General features: G+C 35.4%; 1 protein-coding gene and 1 pseudogene across 1 annotated transcript; one reads left to right on the forward strand and one right to left on the reverse strand.

Moving 5' to 3' along the window:
* The first annotated feature begins 1,305 nt into the window (after positions 1 to 1,305).
* On the forward strand, positions 1,306 to 3,073 carry LOC120139189 (annotated as a pseudogene).
* A 737-nt stretch (positions 3,074 to 3,810) lies between these two features.
* On the reverse strand, positions 3,811 to 4,338 carry LOC120139206. The gene has a single exon (XM_039154515.1). It carries the CDS (start codon positions 4,336 to 4,338, stop codon positions 3,811 to 3,813), a length of 528 nt encoding a protein of 175 aa, XP_039010446.1.
* Between the last annotated feature and the right edge of the window lie 8,167 nt (positions 4,339 to 12,505).

A 12,505-nucleotide genomic window follows, 5' to 3' on the forward strand; every position in this document is an offset into this window, starting at 1 on the left:
CTAATTCTTTATTTTATTGATGGTATTCACCTTGAAGTTTTATTTGTACCCAAATCATTTAAAATTTTTGTGGTGTTAATGTGGCTACACTCAAAATTTTTAAATTCGTCATCAAACTCCAAACTACTTTGGGCAAAGGGTCCTTTTTATTTATAACGTTAAGGGTATAACTCTAAGAATCGAGGGACATTATGAAACAAGATAGTAAAACACAAGGTCTTTATTTATTTATATTTTTGCTAGTATATCTAAACCATTTGGGCTGTGAAGAAATCTTTAAACAACACTATGAACTTATGAACAAAAGAAAATTATAGTTACTTATTTTTTTTGTTATAATATAAATTTAGATTTATATAATTCTTATTTTTAAAAGAGTAATAAAAATAAATTTATTATTATGGTTTAGTTTTAAAAGAAGTTTAAGGGTTTTAGACTGATTTGTGAAGTTTAGAGTCCCAGAAGAAAGAACATCATTTCACGTTTAGGATGCTAAAAAATGAATGAATTAAAAAATTTGGATCCATGAGTCATTGTCGATTCTGGTTGGTAGACGCAAAATTTTATATTAAAAGGGGACAACTTAGACTTAAGGGGATGAACTAAAATTCTTGAGGGGTGAACTAAATTCTAGTGGTGAAATATATTTTCAATAGGAAATATATAGAAAAATATTAAAATATACGGAAATTTTAAATTTTCGGGAACGACTGCCCCCATCCGCTTTCCAGTCCATCCTTGGTGGCTGGTGGCAGCCAATATTGACCTATAATGGTGGCGAGAGCCGATAGCAAGGACTTTGGTTGAATTTAAGGGTTAATTTATATAATATTCAAAGTTTAGGATTGAAACTAAAAATCAACCTCTTTTATTAATGTGTCATGGCATCAAACTAATGACATTTAACACGTCTTCGTGACCAAACGTTATAAAGCGATAACATAATTGATCAAAACATTATAAATTGAAAAAATAAGTGACTAAAAACGTCACTTTTTAAAATTGGTACCAAAAGTAATAAAAGTGAAACAAAAGTGATCATTTGGTAATTTACCCTTTAATAAAATCATTAAAAACTGTTTTAAACTTATCATTTAGCTTCTTTTGTGGAAAAATTATTGCATGGGATGAAAAGTACATTTAAACTCTTTGATTTATATTAAAACTCGCACAACTTCATAAAATGCACATTTTAGCTGTTAAATTTGCTTCTTTTTTTTATTATTTACATTGGCATTTCATGAAAATCTAGAGTTTTTATGCAATGAAATTAACAAAAAATTCACTTTTGACTAATAAAATTTTTATTGTGTGATTTTAACCGTTAAAGAAGCCATTGTCAAAAGCAAGGAGCTTCATATTGCAAAAAGGGATATGAGTCGATATAAAGAGAGTACAAGACATGCAATCGGCAAAGTTTGAAGCAGAATCCCGACTCTTTAGTGCAAAGAAAACAGTGAAGGATTTGGCTTCAATGATAGAGGAATCGAATTTTAAAGCCAAAGAAAGGATTAAAGACGTTGAATCTTTGAAAAACAAAGGAAAACTCGAAGAGAAGGCATCGGTTTTTCGGAGAACCGAAAGTTATCTTTATGACGAAGCTATAGAGAACTGGAAATGGTGAAACGTGAACTCAGTGACCTTAAGCTTGAAATAGCATCTGTAATGGCAGAAAAGCCAGAGCAGAGAAGGAGTACGAAGATTCGAGCTCGAAAACGGTGTCGAACGGTATGTATATCGAAGAGCTCCGGAAGGAAATCGAGGCTGCAAATGAGGAGCATGTTCTGGTCGAATTGGCCCGGATTGAGGCATCGAAAGAAACTGCAGATATCGAAGCTCGAAAGAGAAAGAAGTTGGTGAATTCTCATGTAGGATGGAGGAGATGGGGAAGAAGATGGACATGATCGAAGAGATCGATCAGACCAAAGAGTTGGAACAAGATTGAATGTCACATTTGTCAGATATTAGTGTTGCAAGATAATCTCAAGCAAGTTAAGGATCGAACACCTTCATCAGAGTCGATCAACAAAGAGTTACAGGCAGCTAAGAACGAATTGGCTTCGATTCAAGACGAGGGCTTTCGGTATATGTCGTCGATGGACGTTATCCGAAATGAGCTGAAACTTGTTAGAGAACAAACAAAGAAGCTGAAGAAAACAGAAGAGGAGACAGATTCGAGAGTTAAAAGTCTCAACTCAAAGCTCTTGAGAGCAAAATCGAAGTTGGAAGCAGTGACAACAGCTGAAGAAAAGGCCAAATCTATTGTGACCAATCTTTCAGTTGAACAATTAAGAACTGAAACTGAATCATCAAAGAAAGAGAAGGCTCTTATAATCGAAGACACTGCGAAAACCGAAGAAGAAATCCGGAAAATCGAGTCCGAAATAGACCGACCGAGGAAAAGCTGCAGGCAGCTGTGGAGGAACTTGAAGAGGTCAAGTTAGCTGAGGCTTCAGCTCTAGAAAAGTTGAGATCACTCATAGAGACCACAATGCAATCTAGAGTCACGGCATCTAATCAAAGTCCGATGATTACCATATCAAAATTCGAGTACGATTACTTAACCGGACGTGCGGTTGGAGCCGAAGAAATTGCTGATAAGTTGCTGCAGCTCAGGCATGGATTGAAGCTCTCAAGGCTAGTGAAAGGGAAATTTCAATGAAACTGAGACAGCTCGAATACATCTTAGGGAGACGAGGGTAGCGGAAGAACACGAAGCATGTCGAACCGAAAGGTCACTTTCCGCAAAGAAAACGATAGAGAAAGAGCCAAGGAACTGGAAAAATTCTGAAGGACAAAACAAGCAATCACCATTGAATAGAAGATCAATGAAAAGCAGTGGCAGCTTGACACCATTAGGAAGATCAAGGTTTCGTAGATCATCATCAATGAAGATACAGGCGGGTGGATCGACCCCATTCGTCGTTAAGAAGAAAAAAAGTGATGCTGAATCTGGCCAAGATCTTCACCGGTAAGAAAGTGATAAAGATGCTTAAGCATGTGATGTTTCCATGCAACTTTTTATTGCCAATTTGCCATTGCTTAGCTCTTTTTTTCAAGGGGGAAAAAAGAACTTGAATTTGAAGAGAGTTATTGAGGCATTTACCATTGTAATTTTACATTATTTCTTTATTTCAATTTGTGATGTAAATGAATTCAGACTATATAAATTTGGCAATTTTATTTATCGAAAATTTTGGCAATTTTGGGTATGAAACAAAAGAAGTATTATTTTTTTTAACATAAGAAGCCGGCCTAAGCTTTTATTAAACAAACAGCTGTACTCAACTACCAGCTGGAAAACCAAGGAACATCAAGAGTCAGCAGAAAACAAAAACAGTGGAAAAGAAAGAAAACTAAAAAAAAACGAAAGGCCAGCCATGCAATTCCCTTTCAGATAAAGAGACGATGAGAACCAGAGGGAACTAAACGAGAGAAGATAGATCCTTTAGCATAGGACAACAACGTCGGTCACTCGGCTATGGAGGCTCAAGGTTCCTTCTATCCAACGCCGACTGAATCATCACACCTCGAGGGCAATGACGGGTCTAGAAATTAAAAAATGGAATTCAAAATTTTAATGCTCATATCCAAAAATTTTGAGCATATAATTTTTTTTTTATTTTCATTAATAAATTAAACTAAATTTAACAATATCCGCCCTGCTAGTCGAGGGGCCTCCTCAACACCGTATTTGTCCTCCGAACTAGCAGATGCTTCCTTCGCAAGGATGTGGGCCGCCGTGTTTCCTGTTCGTGGAACCCAGCTAAAATCCACCACATGCAAGGTATTAGCTAAACACTTGCCATTCTAAATAATTGCTCCAGTTTCAGAGTAATCTGGCTCGTTTCCTTGCAGCTTCAACAACACCGAACGGGCATCGCCTTCAACCACAACCTGGGAGGAACCCAGATCCTTCGAGAACTGGATGGCATGCAGGGAAGCGGTGGCTTCGGCCAGGAACGGAGACGAGGCATGCACTATTTTCCGCCTTGCTGCTCCTAAGATATGACCATCGTGGTTTCTGACCACGATACCAGACCACGCTTCGCTATTCCTTCGAGAAAAAGCAGCATCGAAGTTTGCCTTTACCATCGGAGTAGGCGGAGGCTTCCAGAGAACAGACACAAGGGACGAGTGGGGCTGAACAGAAGCAGTGACGATGGCATACTCCTGTACGTGAGCTTGGATGAAACTGGTGAGCTCTCCACTCGATCTAACCTTACCTTCGTGGTAAAATTTGTTGCGATTAGTCCAAATAGCCCAAATAGCAATCAACATTTCATCATGCTTAGAACTCAGATAATGGGCAAATAGCCAACTTAACCGTTCCTTCATAGTCCAACCGAAACCATCAGCTGGCCAATGAACTCTTAATTTTCTCCGCACCTCATTTGCAAAATAACAACCCCTAATAACATGTTCTGCTGATTCAATAACATTGGGGCAGCGAGGGCAAAAAGGATTCGGGGATACACACTTTTGATATAATTATTGTAGGGACAATATGAACAAACCTCTAAACTTGATGTTTAATCTTTCTTTGAACGTCACAACTCCATATTCTCTTAAAACAAATAGAGGAGTCAACTGTATCAGTAGAATTAGCTAGTAACATTCTGTACCCACTACGTACCGTGTATAAATCCTTTTTTTCACACTTCAAACAACACAATTTGCCAAGTGCGAAGATCAAATCAAAGTGAAGATCCAATCAAAACCAAGAGAAAAGAAGCAAAGAAAGAGCAAAAAAGAAAAGAAAATAGATGACAACGAGCACAAACAAAGAGTCTCTCGACTCAAATGGCACATCGAGCAAACAATGAGATTGGTCAAACACAATGATTCTACAATCACTTCACCCTAAGATCATTGAAAATCAAGAGAAAGACACACACGAGTAGATTTAAATTGAGCAAACAAGATTGAAACATCATAATGAATTGATCATTGGTTCAATTACCCTTAAACACTTGTTTGGGCTTACTTATATTTTTCTTTCATAACTGTGAACCATGACCTACATTACGTGCCTTAAAAATCCCTTCTAATCATACATGGATTTCTAAACATAAGAGATTATCTTCAGATTTCATCCCACCCTTCAAGATTAATCTTTTATTTACAAAAAATGTTTTCTAAAATCTTTAATGCATGATAGAAAAAAATAACAAAGGGGAATGTCTTGAACTAAAGGAGGATTCGAGTTGAAAACCTAAAAGGTAGCTCGAATATGAAGACTGTACAACTATTGCATAGGAGGCGATCGCATAGATCCCTTGATAAGGCATCGCACAACCCGAATGAGATCATGAGAACTAAGAGTTGGAGAACACTTCCAATAAATGAGTACAGAAGCTACTCCATCAGATCAGTGAACAACAAATAAATGAATACCAAACCTTTGGCCAAACACAATAAATTGAGACCTTTTTATCCTCTCCTTATTTAAACCATTTCTTAAGGATAACATTGATCTTGACATTTGTCAAATAGCTATAATTTATTGAAGAATTAACAGTGTAATTAATTCTTTGATATCCAATGAATTCTTGTTTTATGATTTGTCAATTGTGAAACCTAGAAAGGGGCAATATCTTCAAAATCTTTGATTAAACATTTTTCATTATTCTTTTAATTGATATTTTCAAACTTTTAAAAATAAAAGAAGAAGAAAAACGCTTTTCAAACAAGACAATCTCTCTGGAGTGGATCTTGGTACTAACATGTGGCCCTCAAACACAAAGCTCATGCTTAGAATCAGCGTTGAAGCAATTAACATCGAATATTGAGGCATCTTTGAAGAAATCAACATCGAATGTTGGGGCATGTTTAGGGATTCAACATCCTAATGCGAACGATCAGATCTTCTGAAGGCCTTTCCTCCACCAGCAGGAACAAGCAGATTATCAGTATCCTTTGAGGTTTTTTTTGGAGACAAATTTTTGTCTCTCTTGAGACAATTTCTTTAGAAAAAATCTTTAGTTTGTTTCCTTTGAAATAAAATTGTGTCTCATTTGAGACGTTTCCTTCGAAACAAATTTTGTCTCGCTTGAGACATTTTCCCTTTGAGATACAAATTTCGAATTTGTTTCACATTAAACAAAGTTGATCTCACTTGAGATCGTTTTCTCAAAAACAAACTTTGTCTCGCTTGAGACAATTTCTCTAAAAACAAATTTTGTCTCTCTTAAGATAATTTCTCTCAAAGCAAATTTCATCTCACTTGAGACATTTTTTTCTCTGATGTACAAATTTAAATTTGTTGTACTTGAAACAAAATTGATCCCACTTGAGATTTTTAAAATCGATTCGTCTCGTGTGAGACAGTTTCCCGTTTAAACAAAATCCTGAAATTGTTTCCTTTGAAACAAAACAAACACCTTTGAGATTGTTTGAGAAAAGATTGTTGATTTTGTTTCCATAAAACAAAATCAACAATCTTTTTCTCTTAAAACAAATTTTGTCTCTCTTGAGACAATTTCTTTTGAAATAAATCTTTGAGTATGTTCCTTTTGAAAAATCTTTGAGTTTGTTTCTCTTAAAAAATCATCTTTGAGGCTATTTCTTTAAAAACAAAGTTGTCTCTCTTGAGACATTTCTATTAAAACCAACCTTTGAGATCGTTTTCAATGTTTCCATTGAAACAAATTTTGTCTCCCTTAAGGCATTTCTTTGGAAACCCAAAATTTTTGAGTCGTTTCTCTTGAAACAAACCATCTTTGAGTCGTTTTCCTTGAAACGAATTTGTGTCTCTTGAGACAGCTTTGCTTGAAGCATCGTCTATGAGTCGGTTTCCCTTGAAACCATTATCCCTAAAGATGGCCTTCCGTCCTCATCGCGTAGGAACCGTGTCATTCTCCGACCAGACCTCCTCATCACGTATGAGCCGTGTCACCCCTGATAACCAGTCGTCCTCATCACGTAGGAACCAAGTTATCACCCTTCCTAAAGATGACCAATAACTCTTTATCACGTATAAGCAGTGTCATCCCCTAACCAGATCTCCTCATCACGTAGGCCCTCACCAAAGCCCATTTACAAGGGTCCCAACCCAGCCGCCCAGTTACAATCACTCAACAACCCAGACACCACACAACAACCCGACCCGAATGGGACCCGATCCGACCCGACCCCCTAGGGTTTATGAAACCCTAACCCTATGGTATGATGCCACCACCACCTCCACTGTCTCTCCTGCCATATTTGTCTCAGTCGGCCACCTGTAAACAGTGACCACCTACAGTGACCGAATCAATCACTCCATCAACACATTAAAATAAAAATAAATTTATCATCCAAAATATCCATCAGTCACAAGATCACAGAGGGGAAGATAAAAAGGATCGGTGAGAAGAAAGAGAACCATTCGGGTTTTAAAACAAAAAACGAAAGAGAAATAGGGGAAGAACATTCGACAAACACCGAAAGAAAGAGAAAATAAAAACAACAAAAAAATCAAAAATAAAAAAGAGAAGGAGTCATACCTCGATTCGGAGATCTGGAAGCCCAACGGTCGTCATTCTTCAATATTTTCGAAGGTATAAAACCTAGATCTAGGGGTATTGTGAGGTTTTTAGGCTAAAAGGTTTAGGGTTTTGGTTTTAAGGCGAAGAGAGGGTTCAGTTGGGTCGATTTCACTTCTCCAGCCACAGTGCGCCACCGTCGGCCCGCCGTGGGAGCCTCCAGCCACCGTGGTTGTTCTCTCTTCGTTTGAGAGTTCTGAACTATCTCTCTCTTATTCTGATTAAATGAAGCAAATGGGAGAGATGAGAGATTTCAGCCCTTATTTTGGCTTATATCCTCCAAGCGAAACGACCGTTTCCACGAGGGGGTTTTTTCGTGTTTTTGGTTATGGGTAAATAACCCTTTTAGTCCCTCGCATTTTGTAATCGTATTATTAGGTCATTAAATGAAGTTTTCATTTGATTTGATTTCGAGCATTAATGTTTCCTTGTTTGTATTTTAATCCTATTCTTACTTATTATGCTATTATTGTCAATGTTCAAATTTGTCCCTGATATTTGTAAATATTTTATTTTAGTCTCTGCCCCGTATTAGGTTTAATTATTTTTTACTCCTCCATGTTTCTGTGTAATTTCATTTTAGTCTTTTACATGATTTATGAGTTATTTTTAGTTTTAGTACATGTATTTTAATATTTGCAATATGGACTCTATTTTATTTGAAGTTACTTTTTTGGTCCTTTAACTTTCTATTTTTATGTTTTAATCCTTTAAATTTATGTTTTAGCTATTTAGTCCCTAAGATTCTATTTTTTGTCAGGTTTCTATTTTTGCTGTTTAGTCCCTAATTTTCTATTTTTTTATTTTAGACCTTTTAATTTATATTTTTGCTATTTAGGCCCTTCCAGTTTCTGTAAATATATTTTTGGCCTTCTGAGTTTCTGTTTTTGCTATTTTAATCCTTTAAATGTTTTTTTTCTATTTTAGCCTTTTAAATTTATGTTGTTATTTTGGGTCCTTTAATTTTGAATGTGGTTATTTATTGTTTTTATTATTTGTATTTTGATCTAATATTTTATTTTTCCTATTTACATTCGTATTTAATTTTTTTATTTGCATGCTTTTAATCTAAATATTATCCGAATATTTTCAAGAACATGTATTTGTAGAACGGGCGTGGAAAGTATCACTTGATCGAAGTGGTACAATCCAATACGACATTTGAACAAATGTGAACTTGAAATAAAAATTGATTTTATTTCGCTAATTAATTCTTTTATGTTAATGTTGAACAATGCGATGCATATTACTAAATAGTGATTTATTTTATGCAAAGACCGATTTTCATTTTACATTCGATTTGCATCTTTTACAAACAATTATGAGGGAATATTCTTTTACGGACAATGAATAGTCGAGTTAGCTTTCCCGATGAAGGATTGTTAATTTCGAGGTTTCTTTTCGAGTCAAAGAGTTTTCTCTAATTAATTAATTCGAAGTAAATTAATTAACGTTCAATAAATGAATCATCTTTTAACTTTATATTCGATTTATGATTTTCACCATTTACGACAAAGTGTAAAAGACACAGTACCAATTTTGGGCGCTGTGGGGTGCCTATCATTCCCTACGCGTAACCGACTCCCGAACCCGTTTTAATCGAATCTTTGGTAAACGCATACCAGTTTTCTATCTTAAAAGGCAAATTTTCTTAAAATTGTTTTTAAAAGACGTTTTTAGGTATTCGACCTACCTAACCCAAAGGTCGATGGCGACTCCATTCTAATTTAATCCAAATCAAATCCAAATCACCCATTTTTCCAAATTAAAGTCATAATCTTTTTTTAAAATATTATTTAATTGTTTTACCTAAAAAATGGTTATGACAAATTATCTGAAATTAATCTCCAGGACAAAGGCACTCTGGGCCTTGTCAATGCACAAGTGAGGCAACCCTTGCATTCTATCAGCCACCATCTTTGAGATCATTTTGAAAAGCACATTGCATAGGCTAATCGGCCTGTATTGCGTGATCTTGGTAGGCGACTGGACTTTGGAGATCAGAACAATATGAGTGAAGTTAACCGACTTCATCTCTACAAGACCGATTACCAACTCGATAAAAAAATCAGCATCCTCTCGATAAAAAAAATACCAAAATCGTTGGTAAAAACAACACCCAAACCATCAGGACCATAAGCTTTCAAAGGACTCATGGATTTAACAGCTCGAGTCACGTCATCGAAGGTAAAATACTGAAGAAGATTTTCGTTCATCGCTTCCGATATAGGGAAGAACACCTTCAAGAATTCGGTTATCTACCATATTCCCAGTCAAAGTAAAAAGATTAGTAAAGTAATCTCGAACCACTTCACCTATCATCTCCTCATCTTCCACACGAACCCCATCATTGCGCTCAAGAAAATGAGTACAATTTCTGCTCATCACCATGTTTCATCTAGTTTTCTCATGCTCGCTGCTTCTAGCCTTAGCTATCTCAAGGTTCAATTGCAAGCGAACATCTGTTAACTCATCAAGAATATTCGAAGATGGATTGGAATCTTCTAGTTCTCGAAACCTTTGCATTAAATCAGTTTCTGAAATTTGTTACTCTCACCTAATCTTGTCGAACCATTTATCCAAACCCCTACAAACAACTTGCAGTCTATCAAGGACCGTAACAGAAAATGATTCCCACAGATGTCTGACCTGGGGTTCACACGAATCCTCAAGTAACCAAGAGGACTAAAATCGAAAATGCCACTACTTCTTCTCTCAATGTAATCAGTGCATAATAGTAAAGGACAGTGCTCAGACATGGAGTGAGTTAGATTGGACAACAGAAAGTGCGGAAATTGCTCAAACCATGTTGAATTGGCCACCCCTCTGTCAGGTGCTCACGGATATTAGTTTACTCTCTTCGTCCACTTTTCCCATGTGAACCAAGTTCCAGTAAAACCAATATCCTCCAAACCACAATCAAGAAGAGCATTATGAAAATCTTCCATCTGTCTTTCTAATAAGTGTTTTATTTGGTTAATATTTTGTATTAATTAATATGTGTTACCTCCTTTTATAGTGCTAATTTGAGTTATTTATGTTTGAATCTGTGCATGACTTATTTTTCCAAGAAACAATTATTAAAAGGTGAATTAAATAGATTTTCCTATCTTTTGGGAGAAGTTTACGCCAACTTAGATTCAAAGATTGATCTTGGCACAAACTCTGATTATATAATCCAAGTAGCAAGATCAAAGGAGGAAATCAAGGCGAACCACAATTCTTTGGAAATTAAAAAGTTGTAATTGAATTCAAACATCTTAGATTTTATTAATTATTTTATTTGGAAATTATTTTGCATAGAATTTTAGTTTACTATTGTTAGAATTTTTAATATTTATTAATTAGGATTTTTAGTTTGTTAGGAATTAAGAGTTTGAATATTTTAAGAGTTAATAATTTATTTTCTTTAGCTTTTCTCAAGCTATAAATACCCATCAGGGTGAAGCTTGATAGGTGTACAAGTTTAGAATTCAGTATAGAACTAGTTTTGACTTTTCTTTTGTTTTAGGTTTTCAGTTTAATAAAATATTTTCTTTCTTTCTACATGCCAATCATGATCTCTACCATGGTTGGCTAAACTTTTCTTTAGTTGATAGCTGACTGAAGACTCAATCCATTCTAGTGATAATTGCAAAAGGGCTTCACATCTTCAGATTTTTTCTTAATTTTTTGTAGACAAGGAGAGACAATTGACCTTTCTTTAAGCATCAATATCTTTAATCCAAAAAGTGCACACTTGCTTGATCGACGTTGTGATTTACAGTTGGGGAGAGAATTGGCCTGTAGTAAGTTCAATTTCCTAAGAACAAACTTAGAGGCAATCCGCTAAGGGAAATCAAGATCGGGTTTGATTCTCATTAAGACACGATAATCTAAGCACATGGTTTTTCAGTTCCAAACCATTATTGGTGTTAATATTGATAGCCGATATTAATCCAAACAAGGGCTAAATTTCAATGATTGACTTTGGAAATTAGTTCACCAGAAAGAAGAGTAAGTTACAAGGGCTGAGCCTTATAAACTATAACTGACAAGTATCTGAAGTAAAATCTATTTCAGTGATCGAGATGAATTGAGGCGAAACGAAGCTGAAGGCTATCTTTCATCTTAATTATTTCTTTACAATTTACTTTTCTTATTTTTAATTTTTTTACTTTACTTTAATTTTATTTTATTTACTTTACTTGATTATTTTAGACCCCCTTTTTAATATTCTTATTTTACAGATTTCTTGGTTAAAGATCAATTTAGATTGATATTAGAAATTTTTGAATCCATGTGGACCAACACTCTTCATATCTACACTACGTTCTTAGCATAATTATTTGAGAAAAATGATTAATTATTTGAAAATTATGACATTTGTCAAATTGGTGTCATTGTCGGGGACAACGACAAAATTACTGATTAAAATTTGTTTTGATTTATGACCAATAAAAATCCAGGTGAAGTAGCGTATTGGTACCTGAGATCGAAGCACTAGCCCAAGAATATGCTCACGCATACTACAAGAAAGGTGAAAACAACAGCATCAATCATCACAATCTGAATCCAATCCAAAACTTAATCCAAAAACATCTTTGGACGCCGAAACCTTCTCTGAATCCGAAGAAGATTTCGAGAAACCGATCCCAATGGATCAACAAACAATCTGACAATTAGCTGCGACACCTGTTGAACAAAAACTGTTATGCATTGCATTCCCTCACGGAGAAACACCGTTTGAGCTGAAAACGGATTTGATTTATCTTCTACCTACTTACCGTGGACTGCCTAACGAAAGTCCTCACAAGCATCTTACTGAGTTTCATCTGGTTTGCTCTAGCATGAAACCACAGGGAGTCTCTGATGATCAAATTAAACTCTGTGTTTTCCCTTTCTCTTTAGCCAACTCAGCTAAAGATTGATTATTTTATTTACCTCCTAATTCTGTTAATACATGGGATAATATGACTCATCTTTTTCTTGACAAGTTT

The sequence above is a fragment of the Hibiscus syriacus genome, unplaced genomic scaffold (genome assembly GCF_006381635.1).
Source record: "Hibiscus syriacus cultivar Baekdansim isolate YM2019G1 unplaced genomic scaffold, ASM638163v2 tig00110730_pilon, whole genome shotgun sequence".
Classification (NCBI taxonomy): Eukaryota; Viridiplantae; Streptophyta; class Magnoliopsida; order Malvales; family Malvaceae; genus Hibiscus; species Hibiscus syriacus.